The sequence below is a fragment of the Nerophis lumbriciformis genome, linkage group LG25 (genome assembly GCF_033978685.3).
Source record: "Nerophis lumbriciformis linkage group LG25, RoL_Nlum_v2.1, whole genome shotgun sequence".
Classification (NCBI taxonomy): Eukaryota; Metazoa; Chordata; class Actinopteri; order Syngnathiformes; family Syngnathidae; genus Nerophis; species Nerophis lumbriciformis.
In genome coordinates, this window is record NC_084572.2 from 2342946 (window position 1) to 2366884 (window position 23939).

A 23939-nucleotide genomic window follows, 5' to 3' on the forward strand; every position below is an offset into this window, starting at 1 on the left:
ATTTTCTCAAACACCGAGTCAAATCAGCTCTGTTATTTTCCGTTTTTTTCGACTGTTTTCCGTACCTTGGAGACATCATGCCTCGTCGGTGTGTTGTCGGAGGGTGTAACAACACCAACAGGGACGCATTCAAGTTGCACCAGTGGCCCAAAGATGCCAAAGTGGCAAGAAATTGGACGTTTGTTCCGCACACTTTACCCACGAAAGCTATGCTACGACAGAGATGGCAAGAATGTGTGGATATCCTGCGACACTCAAAGCAGATGCATTTCCAACCATAAAGTCAAAGAAATCTGCCGCCAGACCCCCATTGAATCTGCCGGAGTGTGTGAGCAATTCAGGGACAAAGGACCTCGGTAGCACGGCAAGCAATGGCGGCAGTTTGTTCCCGCAGACGAGCGAGCTAAACCCCCTGGATGTCTTGGCTCACACCATCCCGAAGATGATCAAGAGAAGAATATCGACCCTAGCTTCCCTGGCCTGCTGACATCAACTCCAAAACTGGACAGATCAGCTTTCAGGAAAAGAGTGTGGATGAGGGTATGTCTACAGAATATATTAATTGATGAAAATTGGGCTGTCTGCACTCTCAAAGTGCATGTTGTTGCCAAATGTATTTCATATGCTGTAAACCTAGTTCATAGTTGTTAGTTTCCTTTAATGCCAAACAAACACATACCAATCGTTGGTTAGAAGGCGATCGCCGAATTCGTCCTCGCTTTCTCCCGTGTCGCTGGCTGTCGTCTCGTTTTCCTCGGTTTCGCTTGCATACGGTTCAAACCGACATGGCTCAATAGCTTCAGTTTCTTCTTCAATTTGGTTTTCGCTACCTGCCTCCACACTACAACCATCCGTTTCAATACAGTCGTAATCTGTTGAATCGCTTAAGCCGCTGAAATCCGAGTCTGAATCCGAGCTAATGTCGCTATAGCTTGCTGTTCTATGCGCCATGTTTGTTTGTGTTGGCTTCACTATGTGACGTCACAGGAAAATGGACGGGTGGTTAAAATCAGGCACTTTGAAGCTTTTTTTAGGGATATTGCGTGATGGGTAAAATTTTGAAAAAAACTTCGAAAAATAAAATAAGCCACTGGGAACTGATTTTTAATGGTTTTAAGCCTTCTGAAATTGTGATAATGTTCCCCTTTAACATCAATGACTTGTGACTTCACTTGGACTTGAGCCTTTTGACTTGACATGACTTGCTACTTTCCCCAAAACTAGAGATGTCCGATAAATGCTTTAAAATGTAATATCGGAAATTATCGGTATCGTTTTTTTTTTAATTATCGGTATCGTTTTTGCCCTCGGCTGCCGCCCAGCTCACATCGCACCCGACCTCTATGACCCCTGCTATGGGTGGTGAGCCCATTGGAGGGGGGACCCACGTTGCCTCTTCGGGCTGTGCCCGGCCGGGCCCCATGGGGACAGGCCCGGCCACCAGGCGCTCGCCATCGTGCCCCACCTCTGGGCCTGGCTCCAGAGGGAGGCCCCGGTGACCCGCGTCCGGGCAAGGGAAATCTGGGTTCCTTGTTCGTTTTCTTCATAGAGGTTTTCGAGCTGCTCTTTGTCTGATCCCTCACCTAGGACCAGTTTGTCTTGGGAGACCCTACCAGGGGGCATAAAGCCCCCGGACAACATAGCTCCTAGGATCATTGGGACACGCAAACTCCTCTACCACGTTAAGGTGGCAGCTCAGAGAGGAGTCGGACACGTTTCCAGTGAGAGTTGGACTCCGCCAAGGCTGCCCTTTGTCACCGATTCTGTTCATAACTTTTATGGACAGAATTTCTAGGTGCAGTCAAGGCGTTGAGGGGATCTGGTTTGGTGGCTGCAGGATTAGGTCTCTGCTATTTGCAGATGATGTGGTCCTGATGGCTTCATCTGGCCAGGATCTTCAGCTCTCACTGGATCGGTTCGCAGCTGAGTGTGAAGCCACTGGGATGAGAATCAGCACCTCCAAGTCCGAGTCCATGGTTCTCGCCCGGAAAAGGGTGGAGTGCCATCTCCGGGTTGGGGAGGAGATCTTGCCCCAAGTGGAGGAGTTCAAGTACCTCAGAGTCTTGTTCACGAGTGGGGGAAGAGTGGATCGTGAGATCGACAGGCGGATCGGTGCGGCGACTTCAGTAATGCGGACGCTGTATCGATCCGTTGTGGTGAAGAAGGAGCTGAGCCGGAAGGCAAAGCTCTCAATTTACCGGTCGATCTACGTTCCCATCCTCACCTATGGTCATGAGCTTTGGGTTATGACCGAAAGGACAAGATCACGGGTACAAGCGGCCCAAATGAGTTTCCTCCGCCGGGTGGCGGGGTTCTCCCTTAGAGATAGGGTGAGAAGCTCTGTCATCCGGGAGGAGCTCAAAGTAAAGCCGCTGCTCCTCCACATGGAGAGGAGCCAGATGAGGTGGTTCGGGCATCTGGTCAGGATGCCACCCGAACGCCTCCCTAGGAAGGTGTTTAGGGCACGTCTGACCTGTAGGTGGCCACGGGGAAGACCCAGGACAAATTGGGAAGACTTTGTCTCCCGGCTGGCCTGGGAACACCTCGGGATCCCCCGGGAGGAGCTGGACGAAGTGGCTGGGGAGAGGGAAGTCTGGGCTTCCCTGCTTAGGCTGCTGCCCCCGCGACCCGACCTCGGATAAGCGGAAGAAGATGGATGGATGGATGGAAATTGTGATAATGTTCCCCTTTAATATCAATGACTTGTGACTTCACTTGGACTTGAGCCTTTTGACTTGACATGACTTGCTACTTTCCCCAAAACTAGAGATGTCCGATAAATGCTTTAAAATGTAATATCGGAAATTATCGGTATCGTTTTTTTTATTTTATTATCGGTATCGTTTTTTATTAATTTTTTATTTTATTTTTATTTTTATTAAATCAACATAAAAAAACACAAGATACACTTACAATTAGTGCACCGACCCAAAAAAACCTCCCTCCCCCATTTACACTCATTCACACAAGATAATGGCTTTTTGCCGATATCCGATATTCCGATATTGTCCAACTCTTTAATTACTGATACCGATATCAACCGATACCGATATATACAGTCGTGGAATTAACACATTATTATGCCTAATTTGGACAACCAGGTATGGTGAAGATAAGGTCATTTTAAAAAAAAAATAATTAAATAAAATAAGATAAATAATTTAAAAAAATTCTTGAATAAAAAAGAACATAAAACAATATAGAAACAGTTACATAGTAATGAATGAAAATGAGTCAAATGAAGTGTTAAAGGTTAGTACTATTAGTGGAGCAGCAGCACGCACAATCATGTGTGCTTACGGACTGTATCCCTTGCAGACTGTATTGATATATATTGATATATCATGTAGGAACCTACCACAATATTAATAACAGAAAGAAACAACCTTTTTGTGTGAATGAGTGTAAATGGGGGAGGGAGGTTTTTTTGGGTTGGTGCACTAATTGTAAGCGTATCTTGTGTTTTTTATGTTGATTTAATTAAAAAAACAAAAACAAAAAAACAAAAACGATACAGATAATGGAAAAACCGATACCGATAATTTCCAATATTACACTTTAAAGCATTTATCGGCCGATAATATCAGCAGGCCGATATTATCGGACATCTCTAATGTATACTATATTAAGAATATGTGTACATATTGCATCATTGTTATGTTCATGTATTTGTTATGTTTTTCATGTGTACGCACACATCAACACACATACAGTATGAGATGAGATCAATGAGATAAGGTAAGAACAGGATAGAAACTGCTGTGGAACTAGTTCAAATGCAATATGCCATGGAAATACAATGTTAACACTTTTGTGCAAATAAGTACAGTTGCACTTTTTTTTTCAAAAGTGTTTATTCTGTAAAGGAAAATGACTAGTTAATAGTGCTATTATGAAGTGCAATGTCAGCACTATTTTTTTCCCCCTGGAATTTCAAATGCACTTGTTTTAATAAATAAATACCGTATTTTCCGCACCATAAGGCGCCCTGGGTTATAAGCCGCGCCTTCAATGAACGGCATATTTCAAAACTTTGTCCACTTATAAGCCGCCCCGTGTTGTAAGCCGCATCTAACTGCGCTAAAGGAATGTCAAAAAAACAGTCAAATAGGTCAGTCAAACTTTAATAATATATTAAAACCAGCGTGATGTGGGCGCGCATGGAATCGTATATCAACATGGACGGAGCTGCGTGAAAAAAGCCACCCGGCCTCTTCGCGTAAACTTAAACTTACCTTAACCACTCGCTCATCTTTTCTTCATCCATCCCTTCGAGTTAGCTTTTATGATGACGCCGGCTGGAAAGGTCTCTTTTGGCAAGGTCTTCCTTTTGAATATCACCATGGGTGGAAGTTTCTGGCCATTAGCATGGCAAGCTAGAACCACAGTGAAGGATGACTTCTCATTCCCTGTGGTGCGAATATTCACCGTACGTGCTCCCGTTGTATCCACAGTGCAGTTCACAGGAATATCAAAAGTCAGTGGAACCTCGTCCATGTTGATAATGTTCCCTGGCCGGATCTTTTTTTCAGCTATCTTGTTTTTACAATATGCACGGAAAGTAGCCAGCTTTTCTTGAAAGTCTTTAGGCAGTTGCTGTGAAATAGTAGTCCGTGTGCGGATGGAGAGATTGCGTCTTTTCATGAACCAGAAACCTGTCGCTTAGTAGGAGCCATTTTGTGGTCTTTACAGATGTAAACACACAAAGGAAATGAAACGTACGGTAATATCCGCGCGCTTTTTCTTCTTCTACGCGGGCGGGTGGTTGCTTACAGTAGAAGAAGAAGCGCTTCCTGTTCTATGGGGGCGGGTGCTTACCTTGGCGGTTGCTTGCGTAGAAGAAGAAGCACTTCCTCTTCTACGGGGAAAAAAGATGGCGGCTGTTTACCGTAGTTGCGAGACCGAAACTTTATGAAAATGAATCTTAATATTAATCCATATATAAAGCGCACCGGGTTATAAGCCGCACTGTCAGCTTTTGAGTAAATTTGTGGTTTTTAGGTGCGGCTAATAGTGCGGAAAATACGGTACAGCGTTTTAAAAGCATACACAATCTGTGTAAATATATTAGTCTGTGGTTGAAAGGACTCGAAATTCGAAATGCAGGACTAGGGACTTGACCTGAGACTTTCCAGTCTTGACTTTGGACTTGACTCGATACTCAAGGGCAAAGACTTGAGACTAACTTATGACTTGCAAAACAATGACTTGGTGCCACCTCTGACGACTAGACTCCAATAACCCAACGCCAGGGGTGCCCGTTACGTCGATGGCGGAGGGTGTGGTGTGTCAGTCGATCGCCAGCCAGGCATTAAACAAATAGACCTAAAAATGAGCGATCATCAATCTTCACCAAGACGTCACTTTCGTCACTTGATTGACATTCACGGCACCCGAGGGTCTTGTGAGATGACGCTGGCTGCTGCCGGCTCATTATTAAGAAAAAATGACCGACAGGAAGGGGAGAAACACTTTTTATTTCAACAGACTCTCACGTCGTACCTGTGGTCAAAACTCTAAAGACCGACCGCACAGTTCCTGTCTTCACAGTAAAAGCCCTGCTTCATCCGGCCGGCGCTGACAAAATAAGAGTCTCAGAGCAAGCTACAGAGTTGACCGCCAATGTATTTCTTGTTAAGTGTATAAAAAGGAGCATGGAAGCTGGACAAATAAGATGGCAAAAACCAACCACTTTCATGAAAGGAGGACTTTTTTTTTCCTCCTCCATTTGAAAATGCGGAGGTTATCATCACTACTGTCTGATTCCAATCAATGCAAGTCATCACAATCAGGTAAAGACTTTTAACTTGTTAGCAAAAACGTCTCTTTCATAAATAAATAAATATAAATTATATATATATATATATATATATATATGAATGAGGAAAATTATGCAACTTCACCTAACTGGTCCAAAAAAATATTTTTTTTGCAAATCAATAATTATAATTTGCAAATAATGCGCCTTGCTCGGCAGGGTAACCATGTAATACTCTTCCATATCAGTAGGTGGCAACGGCTAGTTAATTGCTTTTGTGAAAGTCGGAACGTGTCGGGTGAGACGAGGATGGTTTGTCGTGATCCCAATATGCAGAGCACAGCGGGAGACAGCGTGCGGGTAAAAAAAAAAGGTGTGCAATGCTTAAACTAAAAACGAACAAGAGGGAAAGGAAAAGGCAATGAAGCACAGGGATGGCTATGCAAAACGAAAGTAAAACTGAACTGGCTACAAAGTAAACGAAAACAGAATGCTGGACGACAGCAAAGACTTACAGCGTGAGGAACATAGACAACGTCCACAAAGTACATACATACAGGTAAAAGCCAGTAAATTAGAATATTTTGAAAAACTTGATTTATTTCAGTAATTGCATTCAAAAGGTGTAACTTGTACATTATATTTATTCATTGCACACAGACTGATGCATTCAAATGTTTATTTCATTTAATTTTGATGATTTGAAGTGGCAACAAATGAAAATCCAAAATTCCGTGTGTCACAAAATTAGAATATTACTTAAGGCTAATACAAAAAAGGGATTTTTAGAAATGTTGGCCAACTGAAAAGTATGAAAATGAAAAATATGAGCATGTACAATACTCAATACTTGGTTGGAGCTCCTCTTGCCTCAATTACTGCGTTAATGCGGCGTGGCATGGAGTCGATGAGTTTCTGGCACTGCTCAGGTGTTATGAGAGCCCAGGTTGCTCTGATAGTGGCCTTCAACTCTTCTGCGTTTTTGGGTCTGGCATTCTGCATCTTCCTTTTCACAATACCCCACAGATTTTCTATGGGGCTAAGGTCAGGGGAGTTGGCGGGCCAATTTAGAACAGAAATACCATAGTCTGTAAACCAGGCACGGGTAGATTTTGCGCTGTGTGCAGGCGCCAAGTCCTGTTGGAACTTGAAATCTCCATGTCCATAGAGCAGGTCAGCAGCAGGAAGCATGAAGTGCTCTAAAACTTGCTGGTAGACGGCTGCGTTGACCCTGGATCTCAGGAAACAGAGTGGACCGACACCAGCAGATGACATGGCACCCCAAACCATCACCCAACCATGCAAATTTTGCATTTCCTTTGGAAATCGAGGTCCCAGAGTCTGGAGGAAGACAGGAGAGGCACAGGATCCACGTTGCCTGAAGTCTAGTGTAAAGTTTCCACCATCAGTGATGGTTTGGGGTGCCATGTCATCTGCTGGTGTTGGTCCACTCTGTTTCCTGAGATCCAGGGTCAACGCAGCCGTCTACCAGCAAGTTTTAGAGCACTTCATGCTTCCTGCTGCTGACCTGCTCTATGGAGATGGAGATTTCAAGTTCCAACAGGACTTGGCGCCTGCACACAGCGCAAAATCTACCCGTGCCTGGTTTACGGACCATGGTATTTCTGTTCTAAATTGGCCCGCCAACTCCCCTGACCTTAGCCCCATAGAAAATCTGTGGGGTATTGTGAAAAGGAAGATGCAGAATGCCAGACCCAAAAACGCAGAAGAGTTGAAGGCCACTATCAGAGCAACCTGGGCTCTCATAACACCTGAGCAGTGCCAGAAACTCATCGACTCCATGCCACGCCGCATTAACGCAGTAATTGAGGCAAAAGGAGCTCCAACCAAGTATTGAGTATTGTACATGCTCATATTTTTCATTTTCATACTTTTCAGTTGGCCAACATTTCTAAAAATCCCTTTTTTGTATTAGCCTTAAGTAATATTCTAATTTTGTGACACACGGAATTTTGGATTTTCATTTGTTGCCACTTCAAATCATCAAAATTAAATGAAATAAACATTTGAATGCATCAGTCTGTGTGCAATGAATAAATATAATGTACAAGTTACACCTTTTGAATGTAATTACTGAAATAAATCAAGTTTTTCAAAATATTCTAATTTACTGGCTTTTACCTGTGTGTGTATATATATATATATATATATATATATATATATATATATATATATATATATATACACCGGTAAAGCTCGGTTGGTGGAGTGGCCGTGCCAGCAATTTGAGGGTTCCAGGTTCGATCCCCGCTCCCGCCATCCTAGTCACTGCCGTTGTGTCCTTGGGCAAGACACTTTACCCACCTGCTTCCAGTGCCACCCCCACTGGTTTAAATGTAACGAGGATGGTTTGTCGTGATCCCAATATGCAGAGCACAGCGGGAGACAGCGTGCGGGTAAAAAAAAAAGTGTGCAATGCTTAAACTAAAAACGAACAAAAGGGAAAGGAAAAGGCAATGAAGCACAGGGATGGCTATGCAAAACAAAAGTAAAACTGAGCTGGCTTCAAAGTAAACGAAAACAGAATGCTGGACGACAGCAAAGACTTACAGCGTGGGGAGCAGAGACGACGTCCACAAAGTATATATATATATATATATATATATATATATATATATATATATATATATATATATATATATATATATATATATATATATGTCTTAATAAGGTTATCCAAAAAATAGTGCTCGATACCGTAGTAGAGCGCAATATATGTATGTGTGGGAAAAAAATCACAAGACTATTTCATCTCTACAGGCCTGTTTCATGAGGGGGGGTACCCTCAATCGTCAGGAGATTTTAATGGGAGCATTCGCATACCATGGTTTATATAGGGCACAGAGTGGGTGGGTACAGGCTGGCCTAGGGGCGTGGTGATTGGCTCATGTGTTACTTAGGAGGTGTTTCCGTCTATGGCGGCATGTTGTTACAATTTCGCTGCGCTTGTTGAGGGATGACAGGTCTGGACGGTAAATAATAAACAGTTTCTCTTTCAAGCATAGGTTGCATCTTTTATTACCACTATTGTAAGGTGTGCTGGATGCAAGAATTTGCCATGTTATTGAATATTCAACATTATTGTCTTTGAGGTCCCAAATGTGTTTGCTGAGTTCTGTGGTATTTCGCAGGTTTTTGTTCCTGAAAGAAGCCTTGTGATTGTTCCATCTGGTTTTGAATTCTCCCTCGGTTAATCCTACATATGTGTCGGATGTGTTAATGTCCTTGCGTATTACCTTAGATTGGTAGACAACTGATGTTTGTAAGCATCCCCCGTTGAGAGGGCAATCAGGTTTCTTTCGACAATTACATCCTTTGTTGGTTTTGGAGTCGCTCTGTCTGAGGGCCGACGGCTCATTTGCAATTGTTTTGTTGTGGTTTGAGATGATTTGTCGTATATTGTTCATGCAGCTGTAGCTCAATTTGATGTTGTTCTTGTTGAATACTTTTCTTAGGATGTTGTCTTTGGGAAAGTGTTTGTCAATCAGATTGAGGAATTTGTGTCCAATGTTCGTTGAGACGTTTTTGCTGTATGGGGGGTTGTACCAGATGATGTTGTTCCGTTTTCTGTTCTTTTTTGGCTGGTTTCCTGGCGTGGGTTCATAGGTGAGGGTGAAATTGTATCCGCTTTCATCAAGGGCTTTTTGGTACGGGGGGGTTGCTTGGTCAAATTCAGCTTTGCTGGATGACAGCATCGATAGCCTTTTATTGATTCCGGTAGGTATTCTTTTCGTGGTGGTGGGTGGGTGGTTGCTGTCATGGTGCACGTATTGGAGTGTTGTGTTGGGTTTCGTGAATGGTTGGTAGCTGTTATTTCTCAGGTTGAAAGTGACGTCAAGGAAGTTGACGGTTTGCTTGTTGGCTTCAATCGTGATCCGTAGGCCGTTCTCTTTGAAAATTTGGCATATGCGCTTCTTGGTATTCTCGCTGCTCCTTGGCGAGGCGATTGCCCTCTCAACGGGGGATGCTTACAAACATCAGTTGTCTACCAATCTAAGGTAATACGCAAGGACATTAACACATCCGACACATATGTAGGATTAACCGAGGGAGAATTCAAAACCAGATGGAACAATCACAAGGCTTCTTTCAGGAACAAAAACCTGCGAAATACCACAGAACTCAGCAAACACATTTGGGACCTCAAAGACAATAATGTTGAATATTCAATAACAAGGCAAATTCTTGCATCCAGCACACCTTACAATAGTGGTAATAAAAGATGCAACCTATGCTTGAAAGAGAAACTGTTTATTATTTACCGTCCAGACCTGTCATCCCTCAACAAGCGCAGCGAAATTGTAACAACATGCCGCCATAGACGGAAACACCTCCTAGGTAACACATGAGCCAATCACCACGCCCCTAGGCCAGCCTGTACCCACCCACTCTGTGCCCTATATAAACCATGGTATGCGAATGCTCCCATTAAAATCTCCTGACGATTGAGGGTACCCCCCCTCATGAAACAGGCCTGTAGAGATGAAATAGTCTTGTGATTTTTTTCCCACACATACATATATATATATATATATATATATATATATATATATATATATATATATATATATATATATATATATATATATATATATATATATATATATATACCGGTAAAGCTCGGTTGGTGGAGTGGTCGTGCCAGCAACTTGAGGGTTCCAGGTTCGATCCCCGCTCCCGCCATCCTAGTCACTGCCGTTGTGTCCTTGGGCAAGACACTTTACCCACCTGCTTCCAGTGCCACCTCCACTGGTTTAAATGTAACAAGGATGGTTTGTCGTGATCCTAATACGCAGAGCACAGCGGGAGACAGCGTGCGGGTAAAAAAAAAAAGTGTGCAATGCTTAAACTAAAAATGAACAAAAGGGAAAGGAAAAGGCAATGAAGCACAGGGATGGCTATGCAAAACAAAAGTAAAACTGAACTGGCTTCAAAGTAAACGAAAACAGAATGCTGGACGACAGCAAAGACTTACAGCGTGAGGAACATAGACAACGTCCATATATATATATATATATATATATATATATATATATATATATATGTGTGTATATATATATATATATATATGTATTTATTTATATATATATATACACCGGTAAAGCTCGGTTGGTGGAGTGGCCGTGCCAGCAACTTGAGGGTTCCAGGTTCGATCCCCGCTCCCGCCATCCTAGTCACTGCCGTTGTGTCCTTGGGCAAGACACTTTACCCACCTGCTTCCAGTGCCACCCCCACTGGTTTAAATGTAGCGAGGATGGTTTGTCGTGATCCCAATACGCAGAGCACAGCGGGAGACAGCGTGCGGGTAAAAAAAAAAAGTGTGCAATGCTTAAACTAAAAACGAACAAAAGGGAAAGGAAAAGGCAATGAAGCACAGGGATGGCTATACAAAACAAAAGTAAAACTGAACTGGCTTCAAAGTAAACGAAAACAGAATGCTGGACGACAGCAAAGACTTACAGCGTGGGGAGCAGAGACGACGTCCACAAAGTATATATATATATATATATATATATATATATATATATATATATATATATATATATGTCTTAATAAGGTTATCCAAAAAATAGTGCTCGATACCGTAGTAGAGCGCAATATATGTATGTGTGGGGAAAAAAAATCACAAGACTATTTCATCTCTACAGGCCTGTTTCATGAGGGGGGGTACCCTCAATCATCAGGAGATTTTAATGGGAGCATTCACATGCCATGGTTTATATAGGGCACAGAGTGGGTGGGTACAGGCTGGCGTAGGGGCGTGGTGATTGGCTCATGTGTTACCTAGGAGGTGTTTCCGTCTGTGGCGGCATGCTGTTACAATTTTGCTGCGCTTGTTGAGGGATGACAGGTCTGGACGGTAAATAATAAACAGTTTCTCTTTCAAGCATAGGTTGCATCTTTTATTACCACTATTGTAAGGTGTGCTGGATGCAAGAATTTGCCATGTTATTGAATATTCAACATTATTGTCTTTGAGGTCCCAAATGTGTTTGCTGAGTTCTGTGGTATTCCGCAGGTTTTGGTTCCTGAAAGAAGCCTTGTGATTGTTCCATCTGGTTTTAAACTCTCCCTCGGTTAATCCTACATATGTGTCGGATGTGTTAATGTCCTTGCGTGTTACCTTAGATTGGTAAACAACTGATGTTTGTAAGCACCCACCGTTGAGAGGGCAATCAGGTTTCTTGCGGCAGTTGCAGCCATTGTTGGTTTTGGGGTCGCTCTGTCCGGGGGCCGACGGCTCATTTGCAATTGTTTTGTTGTGGTTTGAGATAATTTGTCGTATATTGTTCATACAGCTGTAGCTCAATTTAATGTTGTTCTTGTTGAATACTTTTCTTAGGGTGTTGTCTTTGGGAAAGTGTTTGTCAATCAGATTGAGGAATTTGTGGCCAATGTTAGTTGAGACGTTTTTGCTGTATGGGGGGTTGTACCAGATGATGTTGTTTCGTTTTCTCTTCTTTTTTGGTTGGTTTCCTGGCGTGGGTTCATAGGTGAGGGTGAAATTGTATCCGCTTTCATCAAGGGCTTTTTGGTACGGGGGGGTTGCTTGGTCAAATTCAGCTTTGCTAGATGACAGCATCGATAGCCTTTTATTAATTCCGGTAGGTATTCTTTTCGTGGTGGTGGGCGGGTGGTTGCTGTCATGGTGCACGTATTGGAGTGTTGTGTTGGATTTCGTGAATGGTTGGTAGCTGTTATTTCTCAGGTTGAAAGTGACGTCGAGGAAGTTGACGGTTTGCTTGTTGGCTTCAATCGTGATCCGTAGGCCGTTCTCTTTGAAAATTTGGCATATGCCCTTCTTGGTATTCTCGCTGCTCCTTGGCGAGGCGCGACACACTGCCAGTCCGTCATCACGGTAAATACCAAGGTTCAGATTGAGGCTAGCGAGCTGGGAGAGGAGGAAACTCCCAACGAGTTCACACATTTCTGACGTCAAATGTTGCATTGTTCTTTTTTTGCCATGGTGTATTGTTGTGGATGAGAATGGAGTTTTTTGCGTGGATGATGATGTTTTTCATCATCATCCACGCAAAAAACTGTATTGTTGTGGATGAGAATGGAGTTTTTTGCGTGGATGATGATGAAAAACATCATCATCCACGCAAAAAACTCCATTCTCATCCACAACAATACAGTTTTTTGCGTGGATGATGATGTTTTTCATCATCATCCACGCAAAAAACTCCATTCTCATCCACAACAATACAGTTTTTTGCGTGGATGATGATGAAAAACATCATCATCCACGCAAAAAACTCCATTCTCATCCACAACAATACACCATGGCAAAAAAAGAACAATGCAACATTTGACGTCACTATGGGAAGTTTTGACGGAGCAAAAGTTTTTTGCGTGGATGATGATGTTTTTCATCATCCACGCAAAAAACTCCATTCTCATCCACAACAATACACCATGGCAACAAAGGATGTAACTGTCGAAAGAAACCTGATTGCCCTCTCAACGGGGGGTGCTTACAAACATCAGTTGTCTACCAATCTAAGCTAATACGCAAGGACATTAACACATCCGACACATATGTAGGATTAACCGAGGGAGAATTCAAAACCAGATGGAACAATCACAAGGCTTCTTTCAGGAACAAAAACCTGCGAAATACCACAGAACTCAGCAAACACATTTGGGACCTCAAAGACAATAATGTTGAATATTCAATAACATGGCAAATTCTTGCATCCAGCACACCTTACAATAGTGGTAATAAAAGATGCAACCTATGCTTGAAAGAGAAACTGTTTATTATTTACCGTCCAGACCTGTCATCCCTCAACAAGCGCAGCGAAATTGTAACAGCATGCCGCCACAGACGGAAACACCTCCTAGGTAACACATGAGCCAATCACCACGCCCCTAGGCCAGCCTGTACCCACCCACTCTGTGCCCTATATAAACCATGGTATGCGAATGCTCCCATTAAAATCTCCTGATGATTGAGGGTACCCCCCCCCCTCATGAAACAGGCCTGTAGAGATGAAATAGTCTTGTGATTTTTTTTTCCCACACATACATATATATATATATATATATATATATATATATATATATATATATATATATATATATATATATATATATATATATATAAGGAAGGCGTGAAACTGCTACAGGAAAACACCCAACAAAATAGGAAGGGCCACCAAAATAACAGCGCAAGACAAGAATTAAAGCAAAACATCAACAAATAATCAAATAAAAATAAGGCACGACGACCTGGTGGGGTTTCATCTTTAACATTTTGTGCTGGTGGTGTGCCTCCGTATTTTTTTTAATGAAAACAATTAGCCTTAGCTCAAAAAAGGTTGAAAAACACTGAGGTAGATCCCCTCCACTCGGTCAATGGAGAAGTGGTTGCACCCCTGCCCTACGCCATCTGTTTTATTGATATTTCATTACCATTCATGGCTGGTGACCCGCGGTCGCCGTGGAGACGTCCGGTGACAAGGCGGCGCCTCTATCTGTCGCTAAAGCGCCGCGGTGACCCCGGCCGTCAGCCCAGGGCGACAAGACGAGCGTGCGCGGATGACAGGATGCTTCAGCTTGACCTCTTGGCTTTTATTGTGAAAATATGTCTCGAGGAGACACTCCTGGAGTTGGACACAGTGCAGTGTGTTGATTGGCGGATAGAGAAGGCTCACTCCCTCGATGGCAATGATGTTCACATCATCCTCAGGACCAAGTCCATACTTACGCATACACATACACTCACAATGCTGAGTGTAAGTATGCAAGTACACACTTATGCACTCCAAATGCTGCGTATAAGTATTGCAAGTCTAGCCTTCTGCATACTTATGCACAACGATTGCTAATGCACGCCCATACTTCTCCATACTTATGCACTCAGAATACTAAGTGTAAGTATGCAAGTCCATATGTATGCATACTTAGGCGCTCAGAATGCTTAGTATAAATATGAAAGTCCATACTTAATGTATGCATACCTATGCATTTAGTATGCTATAATGCAAGTATGCAAATCCATACTTACTGTGTGCATACTTATGCACTCAGAAGGCTTAGTGTAAGTATGCAAGTCCATACTTACTGTATGCATACTTATGCACTCAGAATGCTCAGTTTAAGTATGCAAGTCCATACTTACTGTATGCATACTTATGCATTTAGTATGCTGTAATGTAAGTATGCAAGTCCATACTTATTGTATTCATACTTATACACTCAGAATGCTCAGTTCAAGTATGCAAGTCTATACCTACTGTATGCATACTTAAACTCTCAGAATGCTTAGTTTAAGTATGCAAGTCCATATTTACTGTATGCATACTTAGGCACTCAGAATGCTTAGTGTAAGTATGCAAGTCCATACTTTCTGTAGGCATACTTATGCATTTAGTATGATATAATGTAAGTATGCAAGTCCATACTTACTGTGTGCATACTAGTGCACTCAGAAGGCTTAGTGTAAGTATGGAAGTCCATACTTACTGTATGCATACTTATGCATTTAGTATGCTATAATGTAAGTATGCAAGTCCATACTTATTGTAGGCATACTTATACACTCAGAATGCTCAGTTCAAGTATGCAAGTCTATACCTACTGTATGCATACTTAAACTCTCAGAATGCTTAGTTTAAGTATGCAAGTCCATATTTACTGTATGCATACTTAGGCACTCAGAATGCTTAGTGTAAGTATGCAAGTCCATACTTTCTGTGGGCATACTTATGCATTTAGTATGCTATAATGTAAGTATGCAAGTCCATACTTATTGTATGCATACTTATGCACTCCGAATGCTTAGCTTAAGTATGCAATACCATACTTACTGTATGCATACTTATACACTCAGAATGCTCAGTTTAAGTATGCAAGTCCATACTTACTGTATGCATACTTATGCATTTAGTATGCTTTATTGTAAGTATGCAAGTCCATACTTATTGTATTCATACTTATACACTCAGAATGCTCAGTTTAAGTATGCAAGTCTATACCTACTGTATGCATACTTAAACTCTCAGAATGCTTAGTTTAAGTATGCAAGTCCATACTTACTGTATGAATACTTAGGAGCTCAGAATGCTTAGTGTAAGTATGCAATTACATACTTATTGTATACATACTTATGCACTCAGAATGCTTGGTGTAAGTATGCAAGTCCATACTTTCTGTAGGCATACTTATGCATTTAGTATGCTATATTGTAAGTATGCAAGTCCATACTTATTGTATGCATACTTATGCACTCAGAATGCCTAGTGTAAGTATGCAAGTCCATACTTTCTGTAGGCATACTTATGCACTTAGTATGCTATAATGTAAGTATGCAAGTCCATACTTATTGTATACATACTTATGCACTCAGAATGCTTAGTGTAAGTATGCAAGTCCATACTTACTGTATGCATACTTATACACTCAGAATGCTCAGTTTAAGTATGCAAGTCCATACTTACTGTATCCATACTTGTGCATTTAGTATGCTATAATGTAAGTATGCAAGTCCATACTTATTGTATTCATACTTATACACTCAGAATGCTCAGTTTAAGTATGCAAGTCTATACCTACTGTATGCATACTTAAACTCTCAGGATGCTTAGTTTAAGTATGTAAGTCCATACTTACTGTGTGCATACTTAGGCACTCAGAATGCTTAGTGTAAGAATGCAATTACATACTTACTGTATACATACTTATGCACTCAGAATAATTAGTGTAAGTATGCAAGTCCATACTTTCTGTAGGCATACTTATGCATTTAGTATGCTATATTGTAAGTATGCCAGTCCATACTTATTGTATGCATACTTATGCACTCAGAATGCCTAGTGTAAGTATGCAAGTCCATACTTTCTGTAGGCATACTTATGCACTTAGTATGCTATAATGTAAGTATGCAAGTCCATACTTATTGTATGCATACTTATGCACTCAGAATGCCTAGTGTAAGTATGCAAGTCCATACTTTCTGTAGGCATACTTATGCACTTAGTATGCTATAATGTAAGTATGCAAGTCCATACTTATTGTATACATACTTATGCACTCAGAATGCTTAGTGTAAGTATGCAAGTCCATACTTTCTGTAGGCATACTTATGCATTTAGTATGCTATAATGTAAGTATGCAAGTCCATACTTATTGTATGCATACTTATGCATTCAGAATTCTTAATTTAAGTATGCAAGTCCATACTTACTGTATGCATACTTATACACTCAGAATGCTCAGTTTAAGTATGCAAGTCCATAGTTACTGTATGCATACTTATGCATTTAGTATGCTATAATGTAAGTATGCAAGTCCATACTTATTGTATTCATACTTATACACTCAGAATGCTCAGTTTAAGTATGCAAGTCTGTACTTACTGTATGCATACTTATGGAATCAGAATTTTTACTGTAAGTATGAAAGTCCATACTTACTGTATGCATACTTACGCACTCAGAATGCTTAGTGTAAAAATGCAAGTCCACTCTTACTGTATGCACACTTATGCACTCAGAATGCTTAGTGTAAGTATGCAAGTCCGTACTTACTGTATGCATACTTAGACAAACTTTAATGATCCACAAGGGAAATTGTTCCTACTTATTATGCACTCACAGTGTTGTGTGTGTATGCAAGTCCATACTTATGCACACTTATTCAATCAGAATGCTAAAAGTAAGTATGCAAGCTTGCAAGTCCACACAAAAGCATACCCTCGCACTCAGAATGCTGAGTGTAAGTGTGCGAGTCCGTACTTCTCCATAATTATGCAATCTGAACGCCGAGCGTGTGTCCGCAAGTGCACTGTGCGTTGCGTGCGTGAGTGCGCGAGTTGAGACACGGCCGTCGTCCTCTTCTTCACATGTCAACAATGAGGCCAGTCACATGACCAGGAAGTATGGATTATCGATCCTGGCTTATGTGTTGCACGTGTGGGCCGCACATTCTGCATGAAGCCTGGTTAAGCGGAAGACTCCTGCTGGCCCCACTATGGACTGGACTCTCACTATTATGTTAGATCCACTATGGACTGGACTCTCACTATTATGTTAGATCCACTATGGACTGGACTATCACTATTATGTTAGATCCACTATGGACTGGACTCTCACTAGTATGTTAGATCCACTATGGACTGGACTTTCACTATTATGTTAGATCCACTATGGACTGGACTCTCACAATATTATGCTAAATCCACTATGGACTGGACTCTCACTAGTATGTTAGATCCACTATGGACTGGACTCTCACTATTATGTTAGATCCACTATGGACTTGACTCTCACTAGTATGTTAGATCCACTATGGACTGGACTTTCACAATATTATGCTAGATCCACTCGACGTCCATTGCATCGGTCGCCCTAGGAGGGGGGGGGGGGGGGGGGGGTCCTCTCCAAGGTTTCTCATTGTCCCATTGGGTTGAGTTTTTCCTTGCCCTGATGTGGGATCTGAACTGAGGATGTCGTTGTGGCTTGTGCAGCCCTTTGAGACACTGGTGATTCAGGGTTAATATAAGTAAACATTGATTGATTGATTGATTGATTGATTGACATGTAAACATTAAAGACGTGTTTTCATTGATCCTAAATAAAGTTTATTCCGGTCCTCTCCTTTGTAGATCCGTTTGTACGCACGGCCGGACGCCATCGCCAGCGGGGCCGGGGACTACGCCCTGCACATCACCAAGAGGCTACTGGGATTCTACCAGGACTACTTCAAAGTCCAGTACTCGCTGCCCAAGCTCGGTAAGCAGCCCGGACCTTGCCACTGTGCTCTGTCTTGGTCCTGTGTATACATACTTATGCACTCAGAATGCTTAGTGTAAGTATGCAAGTCCATACTTTCTGTGGGCATACTTATGCATTTAGTATGCTATAATGTAAATATGCAAGTCCATACTTATTGTATGCATACTTATGCACTCAGAATGCTTAGTGTAAGTATGCAAGTCCATACTTTCTGTGGGTATACTTATGCATTTAGTATGCTATAATGTAAGTAAGCAAGTCCATACTTATTGTATGCATACTTATGCACTCAGAATTCTTAGTTTAAGTATGCAAGTCCATACTTTCTGTATGCATACTTATACACTCAGAATGCTCAGTTTAAGTATGCAAGTCCATACTTACTGTATCCATACTTATGCATTTAGTATGCTATAATGTATGTATGCAAGTCCATACTTATTGTATTCATACTTATACACTCAGAATGCTCAGTTTAAGTATGCGAGTCTATACCTACTGTATGCATACTTAAACTCTCAGAATGCTTATTTTAAGTATGCAAGTCCATACTTACTGTGTGCATACTTAGGCACTCAGAATGCTTAGTGTAAGTATGCAATTACATACTTACTGTATACATACTTATGCACTCAGAATGCTTGGTGTAAGTATGCAAGTCCATACTTTCTGTAGGCATACTTATGCATTTAGTATGCTATATTGTAAGTATGCAAGTCCATACTTATTGTATGCATACTTATGCACTCAGAATGCCTAGTGTAAGTATGCAAGTCCATACTTTCTGTGGGCATACTTATGCATTTAGTATGCTATAATGTAAGTAAGCAAGTCCATACTTATTGTATGCATACTTATGCACTCAGAATGCTTAGTGTAAGTATGCAAGTCCATACTTTCTGTGGGTATACTTATGCATTTAGTATGCTATAATGTAAGTAAGCAAGTCCATACTTATTGTATGCATACTTATGCACTCAGAATGCCTAGTGTAAGTATGCAAGTCCATACTTTCTGTGGGCATACTTATGCATTTAGTATGCTATAATGTAAGTAAGCAAGTCCATACTTATTGTATGCATACTTATGCACTCAGAATGCTTAGTGTAAGTATGCAAGTCCATACTTTCTGTGGGCATACTTATGCATTTAGCATGCTATAATGTAAGTAAGCAAGTCCATACTTTCTGTAGGCATACTTATGCATTTAGTATGCTATAATGTAAGTATGCAAGTCCATACTTTCTGTAGGCATACTTATGCACTTAGTATGCTATAATGTAAGTATGCAAGTCCATACTTATTGTATACATACTTATGCACTCAAAATGCTTAGTGTAAGTATGCAAGTCCATACTTTCTGTAGGCATACTTATGCACTTAGTATGCTATAATGTAAGTATGCAAGTCCATACTTATTGTATACATACTTATGCACTCAAAATGCTTAGTGTAAGTATGCAAGTCCATACTTTCTGTGGGTATACTTATGCATTTAGTATGCTATAATGTAAGTAAGCAAGTCCATACTTATTGTATGCATACTTATGCACTCAGAATCCTTAGTTTAAGTATGCAAGTCCATACTTACTGTATGCATACTTATACACTCAGAATGCTCAGTTTAAGTATGCAAGTCCATACTTACTGTATCCATACTTATGCATTTAGTATGCTATAATGTATGTATGCAAGTCCATACTTATTGTATTCATATTTATACACTCAGAATGCTCAGTTTAAGTATGCGAGTCTATACCTACTGTATGCATACTTAAACTCTCAGAATGCTTAGTTTAAGTATGCAAGTCCATACTTACTGTATGCATACTTATGCACTCAGAATGCTTAGTGTAAGTATGCAAGTCCATACTTTCTGTGGGTATACTTATGCATTTAGTATGCTATAATGTAAGTAAGCAAGTCCATACTTATTGTATGCATACTTATGCACTCAGAATGCTTAGTGTAAGTATGCAAGTCCATACTTTCTGTGGGTATACTTATGCATTTAGTATGCTATAATGTAAGTAAGCAAGTCCATACTTATTGTATGCATACTTATGCACTCAGAATTCTTAGTGTAAGTATGCAAGTCCATACTTTCTGTGGGCATACTTATGCATTTAGTATGCTATAATGTAAGTAAGCAAGTCCATACTTTCTGTAGGCATACTTATGCATTTAGTATGCTATAATGTAAGTATGCAAGTCCATACTTTCTGTAGGCATACTTATGCACTTAGTATGCTATAATGTAAGTATGCAAGTCCATACTTATTGTATACATACTTATGCACTCAAAATGCTTAGTGTAAGTATGCAAGTCCATACTTTCTGTAGGCATACTTATGCATTTAGTATGCTATAATGTAAGTATGCAAGTCCATACTTATTGTATGCATACTTATGCACTCAGAATGCTTAGTGTAAGTATGCAAGTCCATACTTTCTGTGGGTATACTTATGCATTTAGTATGCTATAATGTAAGTAAGCAAGTCCATACTTATTGTATGCATACTTATGCACTCAGAATTCTTAGTGTAAGTATGCAAGTCCATACTTTCTGTGGGCATACTTATGCATTTAGTATGCTATAATGTAAGTAAGCAAGTCCATACTTTCTGTGGGCATACTTATGCATTTAGTATGCTATAATGTAAGTATGCAAGTCCATACTTATTGTATACATACTTATGCACTCAAAATGCTTAGTGTAAGTATGCAAGTCCATACTTTCTGTAGGCATACTTATGCATTTAGTATGCTATAATGTAAGTATGCAAGTCCATACTTATTGTATGCATACTTATTCACTCAGAATTCTTAGTTTAAGTATGCAAGTCCATACTTATTGTATGCATACTTATGCACTCAGAATGCCTAGTGTAAGTATGGAAGTCCATACTTTCTGTAGGCATACTTATGCACTTAGTATGCTATAATGTAAGTATGCAAGTCCATACTTACTGTATACATACTTATGCACTCAGAATGCCTAGTGTAAGTATGCAAGTCCATACTTTCTGTAGGCATACTTATGCATTTAGTATGCTATAATGTAAGTATGCAAGTCCATACTTATTGTATGCATACTTATGCACTCAGAATTCTTAGTTTAAGTATGCAAGTCCATACTTATTGTATGCATATTTATACACTCAGAATGCTCTGTCTTGGTCCTGTGTGGGCGGAGCTAATACGGCGGCGGTCTTCCTCTGCCTCCTTAGAGTTGACATCAGCAGATGTTAGCAGGTGTTGATGCTCCCGTCCGTGCACGCGCGCTCGGTCGGCCCACGTCCGCGTCCGCATGAGCGAGCGCGCTGATGTGGCCACGCGGCCTCGGCCTCGGCCCACCTCCTCTTTTTTTTTTTTTCGCTCGCTTGATGTGAGCGCGAGGTCCCAGAGCCGCCGGGCGCCATCTGTTGTCAATCCGCTCGGTTCACTCCCCCGAGGACCGCCGAGGGAACCGCGGGCGGAAACGCAAACTTCACGAGTCAGCAAAAAAAAAAAAAAAAAAAAAAGGCTTCTCGAAACACGTGTCAACCTGATGAAGTGGCGATGATAACGCGCCGGGGCTTGGACGTCGGCGTGGTAACTCGTAGGCGTGACCCCGCGGCGGCGCGTGCAGGCTCAGGTGATCCGCCCGCCCGCCCGCCCGCACAATTGGACTCAGTGTGTGTGAAAGCACGCCGAGTGGACTGATGTGTTCTGTGGGGTTCTGGCTCCATCTGGGATCCGCAGACAGCGGCGCCCGAGGCCCCCGCGCGCACACACACGCACACACACCTACACGCCGCGCTCTCACAGCTCAACTTTTCTCTTTTCGTCTGTCCGCCTCGGGCCGACACGCAACAACAGATGGATTTAAGTAAAACACACACACACACACACACACACACACACACACACACACACACTGAGCTGCAGGCCAGTCAGCTGTCTGCATGCTGCTTCTTTTTACGGCCGTTACACTCCAAAGCCAAGAAGTTCTCCTCGTGGATCGTTGCGTCATCGGCGTGTCCGACATGAAGTGGCGAAGACTCCTCCGTCGCGCCTGCTGTTACCGTGGCAACATCTCCCCGACTGCCCATCTGCTGTGGAAGTCGATCAAAGTGGGCAAAGTGTCAAAGGGTTCCTGATTGAAAGACGACGTCATCAACTAATCAATCAATGTTTACTTCCATCCATCCATCCATCTTCTTCCGCTTATCCAAGGTCGGGTCGCGGGGGCAGCAGCCTAAGCAGGGAAGCCCAGACTTCCCTCTCCCCAGCCACTTCGTCCAGCTCCTCCCGGGGGATCCCGAGGCGTTCCCAGGCCAGCCGGGAGACATAGTCTTCCCAGCGTGTCCTGGGTCTTCCCCGTGGCCTCCTACCGGTCGGACGTGCCCGAAACACCTTCCTAGGGAGGCGTTCGGGTGGCATCCTGACCAGATGCCCGAACCACCTCATCTGGCTCCTCTCGATGTGGAGGAGCAGCGGCTTTACTTTGAGCTCCCCCCGGATGACAGAGCTTCTCACCCTATCTCTAAGGGAGAGCCCCGCCACTCGGCGGAGGAAACTCATTTCGGCCGCTTGTAGCCGTGATCTTGTCCTTTCGGTCATGACCCAAAGCTCATGACCATAGGTGAGGATGGGAACGTAGATCGACCGGTAAATCGAGAGCTTTGCCTTCCGGCTCAGCTCCTTCTTCACTACAACGGATCGATACAGTGTCCGCATTACTGAAGACGCCGCACCAATCCGCCTGTCGATCTCACGATCCACTCTTCCCCCACTCGTGAACAAGACTCCGAGGTACTTGAACTCCTCCACTTGGGGCAAGATCTCCTCCCCAACCCGGAGATGGCACTCTACCCTTTTCCGGGTGAGAACCATGGACTCGGACTTGGAGGTGCTGATTCCCATCCCAGTCGCTTCACACTCGGCTGCGAACCGATCCAGTGAGAGCTGAAGATCTTGGCCGGAGGAAGCCATCAGGACCACATCATCTGCAAAAAGCAGAGACCTAATCCTGCAGCCACCAAACCAGATCCCCTCAACGCCTTGACTGCGCCTAGAAATTCTGTCCATAAAGGTTATGAACAGAATCGGTGACAAAGGGCAGCCTTGGCGGAGTCCAACCCTCACTGGAAACGTGTCCGACTTACTGCCGGCAATGCGGACCAAGCTCTGACACTGATCATACAGGGAGCGAACTGCCACAATAAGACAGTCCGTTACCCCATACTCTCTGAGCACTCCCCACAGGACTTCCCGGGGTACACGGTCGAATGACTTCTCCAAGTCCACAAAGCACATGTAGACTGGTTGGGCAAACTCCCATGCACCCTCAAGGACCCTGCCGAGAGTGTAGAGCTGGTCCACAGTTCCACGACCAGGACGAAAACCACACTGTTCCTCCTGAATCCGAGGTTCG

General features: G+C 42.3%; 1 protein-coding gene across 1 annotated transcript in view; it reads left to right on the top strand.

The window, feature by feature from the left end:
• The window catches only part of LOC133621502 (thyrotropin-releasing hormone-degrading ectoenzyme-like), a 240456-nt gene that overhangs the window by 46557 nt on the left and 169960 nt on the right, over nt 1–23939 (top strand). Inside the window, exon 4 of the mRNA XM_061983554.1 lies at nt 18390–18516. Coding sequence (XP_061839538.1) covers nt 18390–18516 — 127 coding nt within the window. The remainder of the gene's footprint in view (nt 1–18389; nt 18517–23939) is intronic.